The sequence below is a fragment of the Pseudophryne corroboree genome, chromosome 4, assembly GCF_028390025.1.
Source record: "Pseudophryne corroboree isolate aPseCor3 chromosome 4, aPseCor3.hap2, whole genome shotgun sequence".
Taxonomy (NCBI): domain Eukaryota; kingdom Metazoa; phylum Chordata; class Amphibia; order Anura; family Myobatrachidae; genus Pseudophryne; species Pseudophryne corroboree.
Window position 1 is genome coordinate 761,465,320 of NC_086447.1, and position 24,584 is coordinate 761,489,903.

A 24,584-nucleotide genomic window follows, 5' to 3' on the forward strand; every position below is an offset into this window, starting at 1 on the left:
GCAGAGATGTGACTTAGGGTAAAAAACGGTGGATTTTCCAGCAGTTGCCGTGGCCACCAGGTCCGATGGACCGACCCCAAATAACTCCTCTTCCTTTATACGGCAATACACCTTTGTGCCGTTTGGAATCTGCATCACCTGACCCCTGTCGTGTCCATAACATCTTCTGGCAGTTATGGACATCGCATTTACTCTTGATGCCAGAGTGCAAATATCCCTCTGTGCATCTCGCATATATAGAAATGCATCCTTTAAATGCTCTATAGTCAATAAAATACTGTCCCTGTCAAGGGTATCAATATTTTTAGTCAGGGAATCCGACCAAGCCACCCCAGCTCTGCACATCCAGGCTGAGGCGATCGCTGGTCGCAGTATAACACCAGTATGTGTGTATATACTTTTTATGATATTTTCCAGCCTCCTGTCAGCTGGTCCTTGAGGACGGCCCTATCTATAGACGGTACCGCCACTTGTTTTGATAAGCGTGAGCGCCTTATCCACCCTAAGGGGTGTTTCCCAACGCGCCCTAACTTCTGGCGGGAAAGGGTATACCGCCCATAATTTTCTATCGGGGGGAACCCACGCATCATCACACACTTTATTTAATTTATCTGATTCAGGAAAAACTATGGTAGTTTTTTCACATCCCACATAATACCCTCTTTTGTGGTACTTGTAGTATCAGAAATATGTAACACCTCCTTCATTGCCTTTAACGTGTGGCCCTAATAAGGAATACGTTTGTTTATTCACCGTCGACACTGGATTCAGTGTCCCTGTCTGTGTCTGTGTCGACCGACTAAAGTAAACGGGCGTTTTAAAACCCCTGACGGTGTTTTTGAGACGTCTGGACCGGTACTAATTGTTTGTCGGCCGTCTCATGTCGTCAACCGACCTTGCAGCGTGTTGACATTATCACGTAATTCCCTAAATAAGCCATCCATTCCGGTGTCGACTCCCTAGAGAGTGACATCACCATTACAGGCAATTGCTCCGCCTCCTCACCAACATCGTCCTCCTACATGTCGACACACACGTACCGACACACAGCACACACACAGGGAATGCTCTGATAGAGGACAGGACCCACTAGCCCTTTGGAGAGACAGAGGGAGAGTTTGCCAGCACACACCAAAAACGCTATAATTATATAGGGACAACCTTATATAAGTGTTTTCCCTTATAGCATCTTTTTTATATATTTCTAACGCCAAATTAGTGCCCCCCCTCTCTGTTTTAACCCTGTTTCTGTAGTGCAGTGCAGGGGAGAGCCTGGGAGCCTTCCCTCCAGCCTTTCTGTGAGGGAAAATGGCGCTGTGTGCTGAGGAGATAGGCCCCGCCCCTTTTTCGGCGGCCTCGTCTCCCGCTCTTAACGGATTCTGGCAGGGGTTAAATATCTCCATATAGCCTCCGGAGGCTATATGTGAGGTATTTTTAGCCAAAATAGGTTTTCATTTGCCTCCCAGGGCGCCCCCCTCCCAGCGCCCTGCACCCTCAGTGACTGCCGTGTGAAGTGTGCTGAGAGGAAAATGGCGCACAGCTGCAGTGCTGTGCGCTACCTTTAGAAGACTGAGGAGTCTTCTGCCGCCGATTCTGGACCTCTTCTTATTTCAGCATCTGCAAGGGGGCCGGCGGCAAGGCTCCGGTGACCATCCAGGCTGTACCTGTGATCGTCCCTCTGGAGCTGATGTCCAGTAGCCAAGAAGCCAATCCATCCTGCACGCAGGTGAGTTCACTTCTTCTCCCCTAAGTCCCTCGTTGCAGTGATCCTGTTGCCAGCAGGACTCACTGTAAAATAAAAAACCTAAGCTAAACTTTTCTAAGCAGCTCTTTAGGAGAGCCACCTAGATTGCACCCTTCTCGGCCGGGCACAAAAATCTAACTGGCTTGGAGGAGGGTCATAGGGGGAGGAGCCAGTGCACACCACCTGATCGGAAAGCTTTACTTTTGTGCCCTGTCTCCTGCGGAGCCGCTATTCCCCATGGTCCTTTCAGGAACCCCAGCATCCACTAGGACGATAGAGAAATCGTATTTTCTCTTACGTCCTAGAGGATGCTGGGGACTCCGTAAGGACCATGGGGATTATACCAAAGCTCCAAACCGGGCGGGAGAGTGCGGATGACTCTGCAGCACCGATTGAGCAAACATGAGGTCCTCATCAGCCAAGGTATCAAACTTGTAGAATTTTGCAAAGGTGTTTGAACCCGACCAAGTAGCTGCTCGGCAAAGCTGTAAAGCCGCGACGCCTCGGGCAGCCGCCCAAGAAGAGCCCACCTTCCTAGTGGAATGGGCCTTTACCAAATTTGGTAACGGCAATCCTGCTGTAGAATGAGCCTGCTGAATCGTGTTACAGATCCAGCGAGCAATAGTCTGCTTAGAAGCAGGAGCACCAACCTTGTTGGCTGCATACAGGACAAACAGTGCCTCTGTTTTCCTAACCCGAGCTGTCCTGGCTACGTAAATTTTTAAGGCCCTGACTACATCAAGGGACTTGGAATCCTCCAAGTCTCCCGTAGCCACCGGCACCACAATAGGTTGGTTCATATGAAACGATGAAACCACTTTAGGCAAAAATTGGGTACGAGTCCTCAACTCTGCTCTGTCCACATGGAAAATCAGATAGGGGCTTTTGTGAGACAAAGCCGCCAATTCGGACACGCGCCTTGCAGATGCCAAGGCCAACAACATGACCACCTTCCAAGTGAGAAATTTTAATTCAACCGTTTGAAGAGGTTCAAACCAGTGAGATTTTAGGAACTGTAACACCACGTTAAGGTCCCATGGTGCCACTGGGGGCACAAAAGGAGGCTGGATGTGCAGCACTCCCTTTACAAAAGTTTGGACTTCTGGGAGAGAAGCCAATTCCTTCTGAAAGAATATAGATAGGGCCGAAATCTGTACCTTAATGGAGCCTAACTTCAGGCCCATATCCACTCCTGTCTGTAGAAAGTGGAGAAAACGGCCCAAGTGGAAATCTTCCATAGGAGCATTCTTGGCTTCACACCAAGATACATACTTCCTCCAGATACAGTGATAATGTTTCGCCGTCACCTCCTTCCTAGCCTTTATCAGAGTAGGGATGACTTCCTCCGGAATACCTTTCCCAGCTAGGATTCAATGTTCAACCGCCATGCCGTCAAACGTAACCGTGGTAAGTCTTGGAACACGCAGGGCCCCTGCTGCAACAGGTCCTCCATGAGAGGAAGAGGCCATGGATCTTCTGTGAGCATCTCCTGAAGATCCGAATACCAGGCCCTTCGAGGCCAATCCGGAACAATGAGTATTGTCTGTACTCTTTTCCTTCTTATGATTCTCAATATTTTTGAGATTAGAGGAAGAGGAGGGAACACATAGACCGACTGAAATACCCATGGTGTCACCAGGGCGTCTACCGCTACTGCCTGAGGGTCCCTTGACCTGGCACAATACCTCCGAAGCTTCTTGTTGAGGCGTGACGCCATCATGTCTATTTGAGGAAGTCCCCAAAGACTTGTTATCTCTGCAAAAACTTCTTGATGAAGTCCTCATTCCCCTGGATGGAGATCGTGTCTGCTGAGGAAGTCTGCTTCCCAGTTGTCCACTACCGGAATGAAGCCTGCTGACAGGGCGCTTACGTGATTTTACGCCCAGCGAAGAATCCTGGTGGCTTCCGCCATTGCCACTCTGCTCCTTGTCCCGCCTTGGCGGTTTACATGAGCCACGGCTGTGACGTTGTCTGATTGAATCAGAACCGGTAGGTCGCGAAGAAGATTCTCCGCTTGTCGTAGGCCGTTGTATATGGCCCTTAATTCTAGAATCTTGATGTGCAGACAGGCCTCCTGGCTTGACCATAGTCCCTGAAAATGTCTTCCTTGTGTGACTGCTCCCCATCCTCGGAGGCTCGCGTCCGTGGTCACCAGAACCCAGTCTTGAATACCGAACCTGCGACCCTCTAGAAGGTGAGCACTCTGCAGCCACCACAGGAGAGACACCCTAGCCCTGGGGGACAGATTTATTTTCTGATGAATTTGAAGATGGGACCCAGACCACTTGTCCAGAAGGTCCCACTGAAATGTCCTCGCATGAAACCTGCCGAATGGGATGGCCTCGTAGGTCGCCACAATTTTTCCCATTACTCGAGTGCATTGATGAACGGACACTCTGTTCGGTTTTAACAGGTCTCTGACCATGTTCTGGAGTTCCTTGGCTTTTTCCATTGGGAGAAAAACCCTCTTTTGTTCCGTGTCTAGAATCATGCCTAAGAACGATAGCCGAGTCGTTGGAACCAACTGTGACTTTGGTAGATTTAGAATCCAGCCATGCTGTTGGAGCACTCAGGGAGAGCGACACGCTTCTCAGCAACTGATCTCTCGATCTCGCTTTTATCAGGAGATCGTCCAAGTACGGGATAATTGTGACTTCCTGCCTGCGCAGGAGCACCATCATTTCCGCCATTACCTTGGTGAAAATCCTCGGGGCCGTGGAAAGCCCAAACGGCAACGTCTGAAACTGGTAATGACAGTCCTGTACAGCGAATCTCAGGTACGCCTGATGAGGGGGATATATAGGGACATGAAGGTATGCATCCTTTATGTCCAGTGACACCATAAAATCCCCCCCTTCCAGGCTGGAGATAACTGCCCGGAGCGATTCAATCTTGAATTTGAACTTTTGCAAGTACAGGTTTAAGGATTTTAGATTCAGAATGGGTCTCTGACCAAGCCATCCGGTTTCGGAACCACAAACAGGGTTGAATAGTACCCCTTCCCCTGTTGAACTAGGGGAACCTTGACAATCACTTGCTGTTGACACAGCCTTTGAATTGCAGCTAAAACTATCTCCCTCTCTGGGGGAGAAGCTGGTAAGGCCGATTTGAAAAATCGGCGCGGAGGCACCTCTTCAAATTCCAGCTTGTAGCCTTGGGATACAATTTCCATCGCCCAAGGATCCACATCTGATTGAACCCAGACGTGGCTGAAGAGTCGAAGACGTGCCCCCACCGGCGCGGACTCCCTCAGTGGAGCCCCAGCGTCATGCGGTGGATTTAGTAGAAGCCGGGGAGGACTTCTGCTCCTGGGAACTAGCCGTGGCAGGCATTCTTTTCCCTTTACCCTTACCTCTGGCGAGGAAGGAAGAGCCCCGACCTCTTCTGGATTTATGCGACCGAAAGGACTGCATCTGATATTGTGGTGTTTTCTTTTGCTGTGGGGGAACATAAGGCAAAAAAGTAGATTTCCCCGCGGTAGCTGTGGAAACCAGGTCCGAGAGACCTTTCCCAAATAAAACCTCACCCTTGTAAGGCAAAACTTACATATGCCTCTTTGAGTCGGCATCACCCGTCCATTGGCGGGTCCACAGGGCTCGCCTAGCAGCAATCGCCATGGCGTTGGCTCTTGAACCTAGCAGCCCAACGTCTCTCTTATATAAGACTGCGTCTTTAATGTGACCTAAGGTCAATAAAATGGTATCCCTATCTAGGGTATCAATGTCAGCTGACAAGGTATCTGTCCAAGCTGCTACCGCACTACAAACCCAAGCCGAAGCTATTGCCGGTCTGAGCAAAGCACCCGTATGTGTATAAATTGATTTTAAGGTAGTTTCCTGTCTGCGATCAGCAGGATCCTTGAGGGCCGCCGTGTCTGGAGACGGTAGCGCCACCTTCTTGGACAAGCGCGTTAAAGCCTTGTCCACCCTTGGAGAGGATTCCCACCGTACCCTGTCCTGTGCAGGGAAAGGATACGCCATAAGAATCCTCTTGGGAATCTGCAGTTTCTTGTCTGGAGTTTCCCAAGCTTTTTCAAATAACGCGTTCAGCTCATGAGATGGGGGAAAGGTTACCTCAGGTTTCTTTTCCTTAAACATGCATACCCTCGTGTCAGGGACAGAGGGGTCATCTGTGATATGTAAAACATCTCTTATTGCAATAATCATATAATGAATACTTTTGGCCACCCTTGGGTGTAATCTCGCATCATCGTAGTCGACACTGGAGTCAGACTCCGTGTCGGTATCAGTGTCTGCTACTTGGAACAGGGGACGTTTTTGAGACCCTGAAGGGCCCTGTGACACAGTCAAAGCCATTGATCGACTCCCTGTTTTATCACTGGACTCTGCTTTGTCCAGTCTCTTATGCAATAAAGCCACATTTGCATTTAAAACATTCCACATATCCAACCAATCAGGTGTCGGCGTTGCCGACGTAGACACCACAATCATCTGCTCCACCTCCTCCTTAGATGAGCCTTCCGCTTCAGCCATGCCGACACACACGTACCGACACCCCCACACACTCAGGGATATATCTATATGGAGACAGTCCCCCAATAAGGCCCTTTGGAGAGACAGAGAGAGAGAGTATGACAGCACACACCCAGCGCCACCGGACACTGGAATAAAATCCCAGTTAGTACAGCGCATGCATATATATATATATATATATATATATGCTAGAAACAATAAGGAGAGTGCACTGGTAAACGTAAAATCAATCACTTTATATAGAAGAAGTAATATCCACATACATTGCAGTAAAAGTATCCAAACTCAGTGAAGTCCACACGACCAGCTGGTCGTGTGGACTTCACTGAGTTTGGATACTTTTACTGCAATGTATGTGGATATTACTTCTTCTATATAAAGTGATTGATTTTACGTTTACCAGTGCGCTCTCCTTATTGTTTCTAGCACCAATACCAATTACTCCCTGGCTGGGAGTTGGATTGAGCAGCACTGGAATAACAATCTCTAAAAAAGACTCTGGAAACACGGACATGCAGCGCAGGGATTGAATCCTGTCGTTTTATATATATATATATATATATATATATATATATATAAATAAACTCCCTGCGCCAATGAAATGTACCCCCCCCCCCCCCTCTTTTTAGCCCTCTGAAACCTTGGCAGCAGGGGAGAGTCTGGGGAGCCAGCTTCTCTGCAGCGTGCTGTGGAGAAAATGGCGCTGGTTAGTGCTGGAGGATCAAGCCCCGCCCCCTCACTGGCGGGCTTCGGTCCCGCTCAAATTATTTATACTGGCGGGGGTTTATAAATAAACTGCCTCCGCAGTATCTACTTTATATACCAGTGTCCCAAGAGGTTTTTATTGCTGCCCAGGGCGCAGGGAGTGCCCGCTGCTGTGTGTATGTGTGGGAGCAATGGCGCGCAGCGTTACCTCAGTGAAGATCTGAAGTCTTCTGCCACCTTTGAAGTCTTCTTTTCTTCTTAATACTCACCCGGCTTCTATCTTCCGGCTCTGTGCGGAGGACGGCGGCGTGGCTCCGGGACGAACGGCGAGGGTGAGACCTGCGTTCCAACCCTCTGGAGATAATGGTGTCCAGTAGCCTAAGAAGCAGAGCCTATCGTTTAAGTAGGTCTGCTTCTCTCCCCTCAGTCCCACGATGCAGGGAGCCTGTTGCCAGCAGTGCTCCCTGAAAATTAAAAACCTAACAAAAGTCTTTTTCAGAGAAACTCAGGAGAGCTCCCCTGCAGTGCACCCAGTCTCCTCTGGGCACAGGATCTAACTGAGGTCTGGAGGAGGGGCATAGGGGGAGGAGCCAGTGCACACCCATTCTAAAGTCTTTAGCGTGCCCATGTCTCCTGCGGAGCCCGTCTATACCCCATGGTCCTTACGGAGTCCCCAGCATCCTCTAGAATGTAAGAGAAAATAAGATTTTACTTACCGGTAAATCTATTTCTCATAGTCCGTAGTGGATGCTGGGGACTCTGTAAGGACCATGGGGAATAGCGGGCTCCGCAGGAGACTGGGCACTCTAAAGAAAGATTTAGTACTATCTGGTGTGCACTGGCTCCTCCCTCTATGCCCCTCCTCCAGACCTCAGTTAAGGAAACTGTGCCCGGAAGAGCAGACATTATAAGGAAAGGATTTTGGAATCCCGGGTAAGACTCATACCAGCCACACCAATCACACCGTATAACTTGTGATACACTTATCCAGTCAACAGTATGAACAACAACAGGGCATCAGCAATGGATGCCAACATAACATAACCCATTATTAAGCAATAACTATGTACACGTATTGCAGAAAGTCCGCACTTGGGACGGGCGCCCAGCATCCACTACGGACTACGAGAAATAGATTTACCGGTAAGTAAAATCTTATTTTCTCTGACGTCCTAGTGGATGCTGGGGACTCCGTAAGGACCATGGGGATTATACCAAAGCTCCCAAACGGGCGGGAGAGTGCGGATGACTCTGCAGCACCGAATGGGCAAACTCAAGGTCCTCCTCAGCCAGGGTATCAAACTTGTAGAATTTTGCAAATGTGTTTGAACCCGACCAAGTAGCAGCTCGGCAAAGCTGTAATGCAGAGACCCCTCGGGCAGCCGCCCAAGAAGAGCCCACCTTCCTTGTGGAATGGGCTTTCACCGATTTTGGATGCGGCAATCCAGCCGCAGAATGAGCCTGCTGAATCGTGTTACAGATCCAGCGGGCAACGGTTTGCTTTGAAGCAGGAGCACCCAACTTGTTGGGGGCATATAGGATAAACAGCGAGTCAGTTTTCCTGACTCCAGCCGTTCGGGCTACATAAAGCTTCAAAGCCCTGACTAACATCTAGTAACCTGGAATCCTCCAAGTCACGAGTAGCCGCAGGCACTACAATAGGTTGGTTCAAATGAAAAGATGACACCACCTTTGGCAGAAATTGGGGACGAGTCCGCAATTCTGCCCTGTCCATATAAAAAAAACAGATAGGGGCTTTTACATGACAAGGCCGCCAATTCTGACACACGCCTAGCCGAAGCTAATGCCAATAGCATGACCACCTTCCACGTGAGATACTTTAGCTCCACGGTCTTAAGTGGTTCAAACCAGTGGGATTTTAGGAAACCGAACACCACGTTGAGATCCCAAGGGGGCTGAATATGTAGCACTCCCTTAACAAACGTCTGAACTTCAGGAAGAGACGCCAGTTCCTTTTGAAAGAAAATGGACAGGGCCGAAATCTGGACCTTTATGGATCCCAACTTCAAGCCCATAGTCATTCCAGACTGTAGAAAGTGCAGAAATCTGCCCAGTTGGAATTCCTCTGTAGGGGCCTTCCTGGCCTCACACCAAGCAACATATTTTCGCCATATGCGGTGATAATGCTTTGCTGTCACGTCCTTCCTAGCCTTTATCAGCGTAGGAATAACTTCCTCCGGAATGCCTTTTTCCGCTAGGATCCGGCGTTCAACCGCCATGCCGTCAAACGCAGCCGCGGTAAGTCTTGGAACAGGCAGGGCCCCTGTTGCAACAGGTTCTGTCTGAGAGGCAGAGGCCATGGGTCCTCTGTGAGCATTTCTTGCAATTCAGGGTACAAAGGTCTTCTTGGCCAATCCGGAACAATGAGTATTGTTCTCACTCCTCTTCTTCTTACGATTCTCAGTACCTTGGGTATGAGAGGAAGAGGAGGGAACACATAGACCGACTGGAACACCCACGGTGTTACCAGGGTCGCCTGAGGGTCTCTTGACCTGGCGCAATACTGTTGCAGCTTTTTGTTGAGACGGGACGCCATCATGTCTAGCTGTGGCAGTTCCCATCGATTTGTAATCTGAATGAAGACTTTGTGATGAAGTCCCCACTCTCCCGGGTGAAGGTCGTGCCTGCTGAGGAAGTCTGCTTCCCAGTTGTCCACCCCCGGAATGAACACTGCTGACAGTGCTTGTACGTGATTCTTCGCCCACCGAAGAATCCTGGTGGCCTCCGCCATCGCGACTCTGCTTCTTGTGCCGCCCTGGCGGTTTACATGAGCCACCGCGGTGATGTTGTCTGACTGAATCAGCACCGGTTGGTTGCGAAGCAGGGGCTCCGCTTGACTCAGGGCGTTGAATATGGCCCTTAGTTCCAGGATATTTATGTGCAGACAAGTTTCCTGACTTGACCACAACCCTTGGAAGTTTCTTCCCTGAGTGACTGCCCCCCACCCTCGGAGGCTCGCATCCGTGGTCACCAGGACCCAGTCCTGTATTCCGAATCCGGCCCTCGAGAAGGTGAGCACTCTGTAGCCACCACAGAAGAGACACCCTGGCCCTGGGGGACAGGGTGATCAGCCGATGCATCTGAAGATGCGATCCGAACCATTTGTCCAACAGATCCCATTGAAAGATCCTCGCATGGAACCTGCTGAAGGGAATGGCTTCGTACGATGCCACCATCTTTCCAAGGACTTGCGTGCAGTGATGCACCGTCACCTGTTTCGGTTTTAAGAGGTCTCTGACTAGAGTCACAAGCTCTTGAGCCTTCTCCGTCGGGAGAAACACCTTCTTCTGGTCTGTGTCCAGAATCATGCCCAGAAAGGGCAGACGCGTCATAGGAATCAGCTGCGACTTTGGGATATTCAGAATCCAGCCATGCTGTTGCAACACTTCCTGTGAGTGCGCTACGCTGATCTGCAACTGCTCCCTCGACCTCGCCTTTATGAGGAGATCGTCCAAGTATGGGATAACTGTGACTCCTTGCTTTCTCAGGATCACCATCATTTCTGCCATTACCTTGGTAAATATTCTCGGTGCCGTGGACAGACCAAACGGCAACGTCTGGAATTGGTAATGACAGTCCTGTACCACAAATCTGAGGTACTCCTGATGAGGCGGATAAATGGGGACATGCAAGTAAGCATCCTTGATGTCCAGAGACACCATAAAATCCCCCTCTTCCAGGCTTGCAATGACTGCTCTGAGCGATTCCATTTTGAACTTGAATCTTTTCAGATAAATGTTCAGGGACTTTAAATTTAATATAGGTCTGACCGAACCGTCCGGTTTCGGTACCACAAACATTGTGGAATAGTATCCCTTCCCCTGTTGAGGAAGGGGAATCTTTACCACCACCTGCTGGAGAAATAGCTTGTGAATTGCCGCTACCACTACTTCCCTTTCTATGGGGGAAGCTGGCAGGGACGATTTTAGGTAACGTTGAGGGGGCATCACCTCGAATTCCAGCTTGTATCCCTGAGACACAATCTGTATAGCCCAGGGATCCACCTGTGAGCGAACCCACTGGTGGCTGAAATGTCGGAGACGCGCCCCCACCGCTCCTGGCTCCACCCGTGGAGCCCCAGCGTCATGCGGTGGATTTAGTGGAAGCCGGGGAGGACTTCTGTTCCTGGGAACTAGCTGTAAGGTGCAGCTTTTTTCCTCTGCCCCTGCCTCTAGCAAGAAAGGAAGCACCTCTGACCTTCTTGCTTCTTTGTGCGCGAAAGGACTGCATTTGGTAATACGGTGCTTTCTTCGGTTGTGAGGGAATATATGGCAAAAAGTTTGACTTCCCAGCAGTAGCTGTGGAAACCAGGTCCGAGAGACCGTCCCCAAACAATTCCTCACCCTTGTAAGGTAACACCTCCATGTGTTTTTTGGAGTCGGCATCACCTGTCCACTGCCGAGTCCACAGGACCCTCCTGGCAGAAATTGACATTGCATTAATTCTAGAGCCCAGTAGGCAAATGCCCCTCTGGGCATCCCTCATATATAGGACGGTGTCTTTTATATGCCCCAGGGTCAACATAATGGTATCCCTGTCTCAGGTATCCATTTCCTCAGATAGATTATCTGTCCACGCTGCTACAGCACTACACATCCACGCCGACGCAATTGCCGGCCTCAGTAAAGTCCCTGAATGTGTATAAACAGATTTCAGGATACTTTCCTGCTTTCTATCTGCAGGATCCTTTAGGGTGGCCGTATCCTGCGACGGCAGGGCCACCTTCTTAGATAAGCGTGTCAGAGCTTTATCTACCCTAGGGCAGCATTCCCAGCGCACCCTGTCCTCTGGCGGGAAAGGGTATGCCATAAGTAACCTTTTGGAAATCAGGACTTTTTTATCTGGGGAATCCCACGCTCTTTCACATAACTCATTTAACTCATGTGAAGGGGGAAAAGTCACCTCTTGCTTTTTCTCCCCATACATATAAACCCTCTTGTCAGGGACAGGGTTTACCTCTGATATGTGTAAAATATCCTTCATCGCTATAATCATGTAACGTATAGCTTTTGTCATTTTTGGTTGCAATTTTGCATCATCATCGTCGACACTGGAGTCTGAATCCGTGTCGACATCTGTGTCAACCATTTTGGATAGTGGGCGCTTCTGAAACCCTGAGAGCCTCTGCGCTGTAGGATCAGGCATGGGTTGAGACCCTGACTGGCCCGAGGTATCAGCTTTATCCAACCTTTTATGTAAGGAGTTTATTACATTATCATTTAACACCTTCCACATATCCATCCAATCAGGTGTCGGCACCGTCGGCGGCGACACGTCAGTCAACTGCACTTGCTCTGCCTCCACATAGCCCTCTTCGTCAAACATGTCGACACACGCGTACCGACACACCACACACACAGGGGAAGCTCTAAATGAGGACAGGACCCCCACAAGGCCTTTTGGAGAGACAGAGAAAGAGTTTGCCAGCACACACCCCAGCGCTACATAACCCAGGGATTACACAGTAACTTAGTGTTTACCCAGTAGCTGCTGTATTATGATTTATGCGCCTAAATTGATGTGCCCCCCCTCTCTTTTTTTACCCTTCTACCGTGATTCTGCAGGGGAGAGCCTGGGGAGCTTCCTCTCAGCGGAGCTGTGGAAGGAAAATGGCGCTGGTGAGTGCTGAGGAAGAAGGCCCCGCCCCCTCAGCGGCGGGCTTCTGTCCCGCGATTTCTTGTAAAACAAATGGCGGAGGCTCATACATATAACAGTGTGCCACTGTCTATATGCAGCATTCGCCAGGAGGTAACAATTGCTGCCCAGGGCGCCCCCCCCTGCGGCCTGCACCCTGCACCCTACAGTGACCGGAGTGTGTGGGTGCAATGGCGCACAGCTGCAATGCTGTGCGCTACCTCATGTGAAGACAGGAGTCTTCTGCCGCCGATTTCGATGTCTTCTCCGCTTCTGGCGGCTTCTGTCTTCTGGCTGTGCGAGGGGGACGGCGGCGCGGCTCCGGGAACGGACGACAAGGTCAGGTCCTGTGATCGATCCCTCTGGAGCTAATGGTGTCCAGTAGCCTAAGAAGCGCAACCTAGCCGCAGTTAGTAGGTTTGCTTCTCTCCCCTCAGTCCCTCGTAGCAGAGAGTCTGTTGCCAGCAGAAGCTCTCTGAAAATAAAAAACCTAACTAAAATACTTTCTTATTAGCAAGCTCAGGAGAGCTCACTAAAAGCACCCAGCTCTGTCCGGGCACAGATTCTAACTGAGGTCTGGAGGAGGGGCATAGAGGGAGGAGCCAGTGCACACCAGATAGTACTAAATCTTTCTTTAGAGTGCCCAGTCTCCTGCGGAGCCCGCTATTCCCCATGGTCCTTACGGAGTCCCCAGCATCCACTAGGACGTCAGAGAAAATAAGAATTTACTTACCGATAATTCTATTTCTCATAGTCCGTAGTGGATGCTGGGGACTCCGAAAGGACCATGGGGAATAGCGGCTCCGCAGGAGACTGGGCACAAAGTAAAAGCTTTAGGACTAGCTGGTGTGCACTGGCTCCTCCCCCTATGACCCTCCTCCAAGCCTCAGTTAGGATACTGTGCCCGGACGAGCGTACACAATAAGGAAGGATTTTGAATCCCGGGTAAGACTCATACCAGCCACACCAATCACACCGTACAACTTGTGATCTGAACCCAGTTAACAGCATGATAACAGAAGGAGCCTCTGAAAAGAAGGCTCACAACAACAATAACCCGATTTTTGTAACAATAACTATGTACAAGTAATGCAGACAATCCGCACTTGGGATGGGCGCCCAGCATCCACTACGGACTATGAGAAATAGAATTATCGGTAAGTAAATTCTTATTTTCTCTAACGTCCTAGTGGATGCTGGGGACTCCGAAAGGACCATGGGGATTATACCAAAGCTCCCAAACGGGCGGGAGAGTGCGGATGACTCTGCAGCACCGAATGAGAGAACTCCAGGTCCTCCTCAGCCAGGGTATCAAATTTGTAGAATTTAGCAAACGTGTTTGCCCCTGACCAAGTAGCTGCTCGGCAAAGTTGTAAAGCCGAGACCCCTCGGGCAGCCGCCCAAGATGAGCCCACTTTCCGTGTGGAATGGGCTTTTACAGATTTTGGCTGTGGCAGGCCTGCCACAGAATGTGCAAGCTGAATTGTACTACAAATCCAACGAGCAATCGTCTGCTTAGAAGCAGGAGCACCCAGCTTGCTGGGTGCATACAGGATAAACAGCGAATCAGATTTTCTGACTCCAGCCGTCCTGGAAACATATATTTTCAGGGCCCTGACTACGTCCAGCAACTTGGAATCCTCCAAGTCCCTAGTAGCCGCAGGCACCACAATAGGCTGGTTTAAGTGAAATGCTGAAACCACCTTAGGAAGAAATTGAGGACGAGTCCTCAATTCTGCCCTGTCCGTATGAAAAATTAGGTAAGGGCTTTTATAGGATAAAGCCGCCAATTCTGAGACACGCCTGGCTGAAGCCAGGGCTAACAGCATTACCACTTTCCATGTGAGATATTTTAAGTCCACAGTGGTGAGTGGTTCAAACCAATGTGATTTTAGGAATCCCAGAACTACATTGAGATCCCAAGGTGCCACTGGAGGCACAAAAGGAGGCTGTATATGCAGTACTCCCTTGACAAACGTCTGAACTTCAGGAACAGAAGCCAGTTCTTTTTGGAAGAATATTGACAGGGCCGAAATTTGAACCTTAATGGACCCTAATTTGAGGCCCATAGACAGTCCTGTTTGCTGGAAATGCAGGAAACGACCCAGTTGAAATTCCTCTGTAGGGGCCTTCCTGGCCTCGCACCATGCAACATATTTACGCCAAATACGGTGATAATGTTGTATGGTTACATCCTTCCTGGCTTTGATCAGGGTAGGGATGACTTCATCCGGAATGCCTTTTTCCTTCAGGATCCGGCGTTCAACCGCCATGCCGTCAAACGCAGCCGCGGTAAGGTCTTGGAACAGACATGGTCCCTGCTGGAGCAGGTCCTTTCTTAGAGGTAGAGGCCACGGGTCTTCCGTGAGCATCTCTTGAATTTCCGGGTACCAAGTCCTTCTTGGCCAATCCGGAGCCACGAGTATAGTCTTTACTCCTCTCCTTCTTATGATTCTCAGTACTTTTGGTATGAGAGGAAGAGGAGGGAACACATACACTGACTGGTACACCCACGGTGTTACCAAAGCGTCCACAGCTATTGCCTGAGGGTCCCTTGACCTGGCGCAATATCTGTCTAGTTTTTTGTTGAGGCGGGACGCCATCATGTCCACCTTTGGTTTTTCCCAATGGTTCACAATCATGTGGAAGACTTCTGGGTGAAGTCCCCACTCCCCCGGGTGAAGATCGTGTCTGCTGAGGAAGTCTGCTTCCCAGTTGTCCACTCCCGGAATGAACACTGCTGACAGTGCTATCACATGATTCTCCGCCCAGCGAAGAATCCTTGCCACTTCCATCATTGCCCTCCTGCTTCTTGTGCCGCCCTGTCTGTTTACGTGGGCGACTGCCGTGATGTTGTCCGACTGGATCAACACCGGCTGACCCTGAAGCAGAGGTCTTGCCTGACTTAGGGGATTGTAAATGGCCCTTAGTTCCAGGATATTTATGTGAAGTGACGTTTCCATGCTTGACCACAAGCCCTGGAAATTTCTTCCCTGTGTGACTGCTCCCCAGCCTCTCAGGCTGGCATCCGTGGTCACCAGGACCCAATCCTGAATGCCGAATCTGCGGCCCTCTAGGAGATGAGCACTCTGTAACCACCACAGGAGAGAGACCCTTGTCCTTGGAGACAGGGTTATCCGCTGATGCATTTGAAGATGCGATCCGGACCATTTGTCCAGCAGATCCTACTGAAAAGTTCTTGCGTGGAATCTGCCGAATGGAATCGCTTCGTAAGAAGCCACCATCTTTCCCAGGACCCTTGTGCATTGATGTACTGACACTTGGCCTGGTCTTAGGAGGTTCCTGACTAGGTCGGATAACTCCTTGGCTTTCTCCTCCGGGAGAAACACCTTTTTCTGTAGTGTGTCCAGAATCATCCCTAGGAACAGCAGACGTGTCGTCGGAATCAGCTGTGATTTTGGAATATTTAGAATCCATCCGTGCTGTCGTAGTACTACTTGAGATAGTGCTACTCCGACCTCTAACTGTTCTCTGGACCTTGCCCTTATCAGGAGATCGTCCAAGTAAGGGATAATTAAGACGCCTTTTCTTCGAAGAAGAATCATCATTTCGGCCATTACCTTGGTAAAGACCCGGGGTGCCGTGGACAATCCAAACGGCAGCGTCTGAAACTGATAGTGACAGTTCTGTACCACAAACCTGAGGTACCCTTGGTGAGAAGGGCAAATTGGGACATGGAGGTAAGCATCCTTGATGTCCAGAGACACCATATAGTCCCCTTCTTCCAGGTTCGCTATCACTGCTCTGAGTGACTCCATCTTGAACTTGAACCTTTTTATGTAAGTGTTCAAGGATTTCAGATTTAAAATGGGTCTCACCGAGCCGTCCGGCTTCGGTACCACAAACAGCGTGGAATAATACCCCTTTCCCTGTTGTAGGAGGGGTACCTTGATTATCACCTGCTGGGAATACAGCTTGTGAATGGCTTCCAATACCGCCTCCCTGTCGGGGGGAGACGTTGGTAAAGCAGACTTCAGGAACCGGCGAGGGGGAGACATCTCGAATTCCAATTTGTACCCCTGAGATACTACCTGCAGGATCCAGGGGTCCACTTGCGAGTGTGCCCACTGCGCGCTGAAATTCTTGAGACGGGCCCCCACCGTGCCTGAGTCCGCTTGTAAGGCCCCAGCGTCATGCTGAGGACTTGGCAGAAGCGGGGGAGGGCTTCTGTTCGTGGGAAGAGGCTGTTTGCTGCAGTCTTTTTCCCCTTCCTCTGCCCCGGGGCAGATATGAGTGGCCTTTTGCCCGCTTGCCCTTATGGGGACGAAAGGACTGAGCCTGAAAAGACGGTATCTTTTTCTGCTGCGAGGTGACTTGGGGTAAAAAGGTGGATTTTCCAGCCGTTGCCGTGGCCACCAGGTCCGATAGACCGACCCCAAATAACTCCTCCCCTTTATACGGCAATACTTCCATATGCCGTTTGGAATCCGCATCCCCTGACCACTGTCGCGTCCATAATCCTCTTCTGGCAGAAATGGACATCGCACTTACTCTTGATGCCAGAGTGCAAATATCCCTCTGTGCATCTCGCATATATAGAAATGCATCCTTTAAATGCTCTATAGTCAATAATATATTGTCCCTGTCCAGGGTATCAATATTTTCAGTCAGGGAATCCGACCAAGCCACCCCAGCACTGCACATCCAGGCTGAGGCGATTGCTGGTCGCAGTATAATACCAGTATGTGTGTATATAATTTTAAGGATATTTTCCAGCTTCCTATCAGCTGGTTACTTGAGGGCGGCCGTATCAGGGGACGGTAACGCCACTTGTTTTGATAAGCGTGTGAGCGCCTTATCTACGCTAGGGGGTGTTTCCCAACGCGCCCTAACCTCTGGTGGGAAAGGGTATAATGCCAATAATTTTTTAGAAATTAGCAGTTTTTTATCGGGGGAAACCCACGCTTCATCACACACCTCATTTAATTCATCTGATTCAGGAAAAACTACGGGTAGTTTTTTCACACCCCACATAATACCCTTTTTTGTGGTACTTGTAGTATCAGAAATGTTCAAAACCTCCTTCATTGCCGTGATCATGTAACGTGTGGCCCTACTGGAAAATACGTTTGTTTCCTCACCGTCGACACTGGAGTCAGTGTCCGTGTCAGTGTCTGTATCGACCTGAGGTAACGGGCGTTTTATAGCCCCTGACGGTGTTTGAGACGCCTGTACAGGTATTAACTGATTTGCCGGCTGTCTCATGTCGTCAACAGTCTTTTGTAAAGTGCCGACACTATCACGTAATTCTTTCCATAAGACCATCCAGTCAGGTGTCGACTCCCTAGGGGGTGACATCACTAACACAGGCAATTGCTCCGCCTCCACACCATTTTCCTCCTCATACATGTCGACACAGCGTACCGACACACAGCACACACACAGGGAATGCTCTGATAGAGGACAGGACCCCACTAGCCCTTTGGGGAGACAGAGGGAGAGTTTGCCAGCACACACCAGAGCGCTATATATATATACAGGGATAACCTTATATAAGTGTTTTTCCCTAATATAGCTGCTGTATATATTAATATGCCAATTTAGTGCCCCCCCTCTCTTGTTTTACCCTGTTTCTGTTGTGCAGGACTGCAGGGGAGAGTCAGGGAGCCTTCCTCCAACGGAGCTGTGAGGAAAAAATGGCGCTTGTGTGCTGAGGAGATAGGCTCCGCCCCTTTTTCGGCGGCCTTTCTCCCGCTTTTTTGTGGAAAACTGGCAGGGGTTAAATACATCCATATAGCCCAGGAGCTATATGTGATGTATTTTTAGCCATTTAAGGTATTTTCATTGCGTCCCAGGGCGCCCCCCCCAGCGCCCTGCACCCTCAGTGACCGGAGTGTGAAGTGTGCTGAGAGCAATGGCGCACAGCTGCGGTGCTGTGCGCTACCTTATTGAAGACAGGACGTCTTCTGCCGCCGATTTTCCGGACCTCTTCACTCTTCTGGCTCTGTAAGGGGGCCGGCGGCGCGGCTCCGGGACCCATCCATGGCTGGGCCTGTGATCGTCCCTCTGGAGCTAATGTCCAGTAGCCTAAGAAGCCCAATCCACTCTGCACGCAGGTGAGTTCGCTTCTTCTCCCCTTAGTCCCTCGATGCAGTGAGCCTGTTGCCAGCAGGTCTCACTGAAAATAAAAAAACCTATTTAAACTTTTACTCTAAGCAGCTCAGGAGAGCCACCTAGATTGCACCCTTCTCGTTCGGGCACAAAATCTTAACTGAGGCTTGGAGGAGGGTCATAGGGGGAGGAGCCAGTGCACACCAGCTAGTCCTAAAGCTTTTACTTTGTGCCCAGTCTCCTGCGGAGCCGCTATTCCCCATGGTCCTTTCGGAGTCCCCAGCATCCACTAGGACGTTAGAGAAAAAACAATTACACAATGGCACATGGACATGCCGCAGGAAGCTGCATATCAGATGTCACAATACAGAAGAGAATAAAGACAGTAACCTAGGTGGCTGCACACAATTTAGGTACAGTAAGTGAAGAAAACGGCCTTAGAATTAGTTTTTTTGGGGTGGCTGGTAGGTCTATGTAGTATCAGGCTGCTTTTCCAGTAGCTCCAAGCAGGGTTTACCTGAACCTTGTAGAAGCAAAGTGTGAGAAGGGGCTGTCTGTATTTGGACTTCTGCAATTCAGGTGTGCACATAGGGATTGGAGTACCAGGCCCTTATGCAGTAGAGCCAGTGCACTGCCCAGTAAAGAGCACTGGAGAGAAAAGCTCCACAGTCGAGCTGACAGACTTCTGGCTGTATAAGCTGGCCCAGAATTTGGCTGTCATCCCTCTGGTACAGAGATTAGCTGGAGTAATAAACATTCTTTTAAAAACCCTGGAAGACTCCTATACCATCCTAACATCCGATCTGTACAGATAATAGCTACCACTGTAATCCTTACCAGCTGCCCTGGAGGAATATTTTGTCATTTTCTTATCGGGATGATCCCTCCCTTTCAAGAGCCTTTTTCAGACTATAATTTAGTGGCACAACTTCTATTCTGTGCATCATTGCCGGCTGCCCTGTACTGAAGTGTTCCAAGTCATATCTCTTCCTGCAGCTCTGATCCAAATTACAGATGTGTCCTCACACACCTCATGCCATATGGCATGAGACACTTGGCGCAATTTAGATGCTCCACCAAGTTTAGAGAATCATACTTTACTTAAATATTGTGCCTTTGTCGCATCATAGCCACATAAACTCCACTCACAGTGTACCAGAAACACTAGGTTACTATTTATGTGGCAAAGGAATTGGAATAAATTATGTATAAAGTCTCATATTAAGAAAAACAAAATTGGTAGGATGAATGGCCACAGCCTCTCGTAACAGAATTGTTTTGGTGTATTTGTTTTAACATTAACATACCTCCCAACATGACCCTCTCCAGGAGGGACAAAATGCTCTGCTCCTGGACTTTTCTCTTACTGTATGATTGCCGGCACCTGTTTAGAACAGGTTAATAGATAAGAAAGGTGTTCAGCGCAGGTGATGGCAATTCTAAATTAAGAGAAAAGTCCAGAAGCAGAGCATTCTGTCCTCCTGGAGAGGGTCATGTTGGGAGGTATGCATTAATTGGCAATTAGTTGCGCACAGTACAAATATTGCTAGCCCCAGTGGTCAGTTTATGCGTGCAATGTAGTTTTGTCACTTTAGTGGTTTGAATAATATGCATATTTAAGAAAATAATAAACAAATTCTAAAAAATAAAGATGCTTGGCACGGCTAAGTCGCAAAGTCCATGGCATGCCAAATGGGCCTATGTCATGATTAGAGAAAGAATGTATGAGAACAAATCTGTAGGTGGCTATCGAAAAAAAAAATCCAATCAACCGTAAAGTGGTCTTCTACAGTGGGGTCATCATGGTGGTGCGCTATTGATACAACTCCTGAGCCACCATACTGTTAAGTAACAGTAGGTCACTGATGGTAAGAGAAACTTAAAGACAAGGGGGGTATCCAATTACCCAAGAAGAAAATTTGTATTTTACAGGCTATCCAATTTGGTCGCCTCTAAAAAAAAAAAAAAAAAAAAAAAATACCTGTTCTCACTGAACCTGTGTGTTTTCGGTAGAAACAGTCTGTTTCCAGGGATTTGGTTTTGGTCTGCCTGAGGCAGGTGAAACAAAATCCCCTATAAACTGCGGTTTGGGGTAATTGACCACAGCTAATTGGATACCCCCCAAATATGTAAACATCACATACCCCAACCCTAAGCATTTACAGTACTGGGCAAGTTAACCTTTGAAAATTAGTAACTTAGAAAAAGTAACTTATTTGTGAAGTACCTATTATTCTGCTGGTAAGAATTTCATGGGGAGTAGACCCGAGCTCTCTTCTTAGATGATTTGTAGGTATTCTTCCTGCAGCAGCAGCTTTTTGTCTATAATCTACCTAGAAAAACAGTGAAACTTATTGTTATTACAAGGATAAGAATATTTTACACTAATGTAAAACAAAACACTAGCACAGGAACATACGTAAACCATGACTCTTCCTGAAAATAAGAAACTAAATGAATGTATCATCTGCCTTTTAGGCGCACATGCATGCATCAATTATAATAACCCAATCATGTATGCTGACAACAAGATTCAAGGGAGGGTAGTTTCAAAAGCCGATTTGCTTTCTGGCTGGAACAGCGACAGCTTACATGCACTGAAATCTGTAACACTGAGAGGCATAATTCTCACTTACCACTAATGGCATGAACTGAGATGGAGAAGGCTTTGTCTTGCTCACAGCAGTTACCATTACTGAAGTATCACCTAGCTTGTTAAGAAAAGAAAAATCATTCTAAACCTAAACTTCATTAAACAAATAAAACTACTGCATGCTCATATAACAGGCTCTCATTCATATAAACGTTGTTTTTCTTTTATAAACAAAATATGGTTTTAGACATTTATTTAAAATACAGCACATCTGTATATTGGCAAAAGCAGCAAAGAGAATAATGTTTTATATTTAGCTTTGACAATTGTATGAGGTTTATACACACTTATATTTTGTGTTCGTGTGTTAAGAAACTTAATAGTGGAAGATGTAACTTTACCTTCACTACAGCACACCCATCTGCAAAACGCGCAAGTTTCCCAGAAGTAATTTCCAACTTTCTGTTGACAAAAGAAAGTTTATATATGTGTACCAATTTATGCAAACTTGTTGTCCTCTCACTCTAGGACATGCATTTGATATTCTATTACTTTTTACCACGTTTCCTTACCGCCAGCATCCCACGCACACAAAATAATTCATGGGACTAGTGCAAATACTTTGGTACCTTCGTAATATGTAAACATAAAAGCAGATTAGTTACGTAAAAAAGCTCACGCAGCACTCACTTTAGGATTTTGCAGAAGCACCATAATCCCACTGTGTATTAAAAATGTATAGTTCTATATACAGGAAGTATAACACAACATCCAGAATTGAAACATTAAATTGTATCAAAAAATCAACAGTCTTTGTAGTTATTGATGTCATTTGCACCACACAGAGGGCCTAATTCACAGATGAACGCAAACACGATGGTTTACATACATAGAAACATAGCGTTTGATGGCAGATAAGAACCACTTGGCCCATCTAGTCTGCCCATGTTTTTTTGTTGGGAGCCAATTAAACTACCAGTGCATTTTTGGATTGTGGGAGGAAAATGGATTACCTTGGGAAACCCACACAAGCACGGGGAGTAAATACAAACTCCACACAGTTAGGGCTGTGGTGGGAATTGAACACATGACCTCAGTGCTGTAAAGCAGTAATGCTAGCCATTACACCATCCGTACTGCCAATCTCTGATAGTGTGAGGGTGTGTACACACGGTGAGATCCTTGCTATGCCCGATTTTCACTTGCGATTTCCCTGGAACTCCCCGGAGCCCAGATAGTACAGATTTTGACTAACTTTTCTTGAGATATGGACTATGTGTGCATACGATTTTGGCTTATGTGAGATTTTGGCTTATGTGAGATGTCACTGACATGTGAGATGAACTAGATAATACACCGATCTAGCAAGGATTGACTTGCCTGCACAGTCTATCTTTTCTTGCGATGCCGACCTGGCGGGACCGCGCATCGGGATCGCAAGGTGACATTCACCTTGCGATCTGCACTAACTTTTCTTGCGATTTTGAATGTATAGTCAAAATCGAAAGAAAATATCTCACCGTGTGTACACACCCTGAGATTTATACATGAGCAGATGCCGCACTGCACATGTGCATATCTTAGTCAGCGATATTGCTTGCAGTGCCCTGAACGAACGGTTGATGGGGGTAAAGCGGGGGGGAATGGTGGTTGGCAACAGGCAGCTGCACAGAATACTGCCTTCAGCAGTGTGAATTACCCTGTCTTTGGGTTAGGATTAGGCTGCGTCCCGGAGGGTTCAGGTTAGGCAGCGGGGAGGGGGAGTTAAGACACCCCCACGGAGGGTTACGTTTAGGCAACAGGGTCAGGATTAGGGGGTGTAGTATGTTATGCTGGCGGTCGGGATCCCGACCGCCTGCATGCCTGCAGCAGGGCGAGCGCAAATGAGCCCCTTGCGGGCATGGTGGCACGCTATGCTATTTATTCTCCCTCCAAGGGTGTCCTGGATCCCCCAAGAGGGAGAACAGTTGTCAGTATGCTGGGTGTCGGGATTCTGGCACCGGTATACTGAGCGCCGGGATCCCAAGAGCCGGCATATCAAATACCACCTGGTTTAGGCACCTTCGGGGGTGGTTAGGGTAAGGCACCAAGGGATGAGGTTAGGGTTAAGCTGTGGGTAGGGAGAGTTAGGGGGTTGGGGAGAACACCCCTTACTCACCCCTGTCGGCTTATTCAAAATCAGGATCCCGGCGTCGGTATTTCGACCGCTGAGATCCCATGAGCCAAAATCTCATACTGATCCCATACTGACATATACATAACCACCATGAACAGGCAAAATAAGATAACATCATTCATAGGCTTAGCATACTATCCTTTTAAACCAGAACACAGGTTCTCTAGCTGCTTAAAACCAGGTGAAATGCAGAGTTAAAGTCAGCCAGCCACAAAACCTGTATAATTCATGAGCGTCAAGGCATTGTGAAACATATTCTGCCTGCGTATAGAGTGCTAGCATTATTACGATGTACAGTACTGCAGGAATGACGCGGATACAGCAGGCGTCTGTGTCAGTAAGGAGAGAGCGCAGGGTCACACGTGTGTCCCCGGCACATGCATTACCTGCCGCACAACTCCACAGCCACAGAGCCGCTGGACGCTCTACAGCCACCACTGAGCACTAGACGGGAACAGGGCAGGGGGAAGCGCCTCACTCCGCACCGAGCAGCGCCCCATGCCCTGTACAGTAACCCGCTCATTATCACTTCAGAACGGCTTCTCCAGGAGGCGGCCATGACAGCTATCTCCTGCCCTCCTCCCAGAAATGCGGACCCTCATTGGTTGAGTCTGACATCTACGTCACCACACTGGCCGCACGGAAAGCCGGTTTCGATTCACAGACCTCTGGGCGGCGCCTGTAGAGGTCACGCGGCACGGCTGATGACGCCACCGACTGCTGCTGTTGGTAATGCTGCCTGTAGGGGGCGCTTCGCGGCGTTTCTGTTGGTTGGTACACGATGCATGATGAGCGTGTGTACTAGAAGAATGAAATTAATCAAACCTTCTAGATAAAAAGAAGTTGCTTATGGTGATGAAAGTTGAAAAGTGGTATACACTAATAATTTGTCTAGCCTATCATGGAAGTAAATGTTTCCTATAGGTAAATATATGTGTGTGTTAAAATAGGATTTTAATTAACTACTGGTAAATCCTTTTCTCTTAGTCCGTAGAGGATGCTGGGGTCACATCAAGAACCATGAGGTATAGACGGGATCCGCAGGAGACATGGGCACTTTAAGACTTTCAAAGTGTGTGACCTGGCTCCTCCCTCTATGCCTCTCCTCCAGACTCCAGTTTAAGGAACTGTGCCCAGGGAGACGGA

The 24,584-nt window shown here is 48.6% G+C and overlaps 1 protein-coding gene across 2 annotated transcripts in view; it reads right to left on the minus strand.

Moving 5' to 3' along the window:
• The window catches only part of PNPT1 (polyribonucleotide nucleotidyltransferase 1), a 311,784-nt gene extending 287,661 nt beyond the window's left edge, over positions 1 to 24,123 (minus strand). Inside the window, exons 1-4 of one of the 2 annotated variants that reach the window (XM_063918199.1) lie at positions 23,825 to 24,123; positions 21,664 to 21,724; positions 21,306 to 21,380; positions 20,897 to 21,002 (exon numbers count right to left, since the gene is read on the minus strand). In XM_063918199.1, coding sequence (XP_063774269.1) covers positions 20,897 to 21,002; positions 21,306 to 21,380; positions 21,664 to 21,724; positions 23,825 to 23,997 — 415 coding nt within the window. In that variant the 5' untranslated portion in view covers positions 23,998 to 24,123. The remainder of the gene's footprint in view (positions 1 to 20,896; positions 21,003 to 21,305; positions 21,381 to 21,663; positions 21,725 to 23,824) is intronic. The other variant, XM_063918198.1, reaches the window with a different exon arrangement.
• Positions 24,124 to 24,584: the final 461 nt, after the last annotated feature.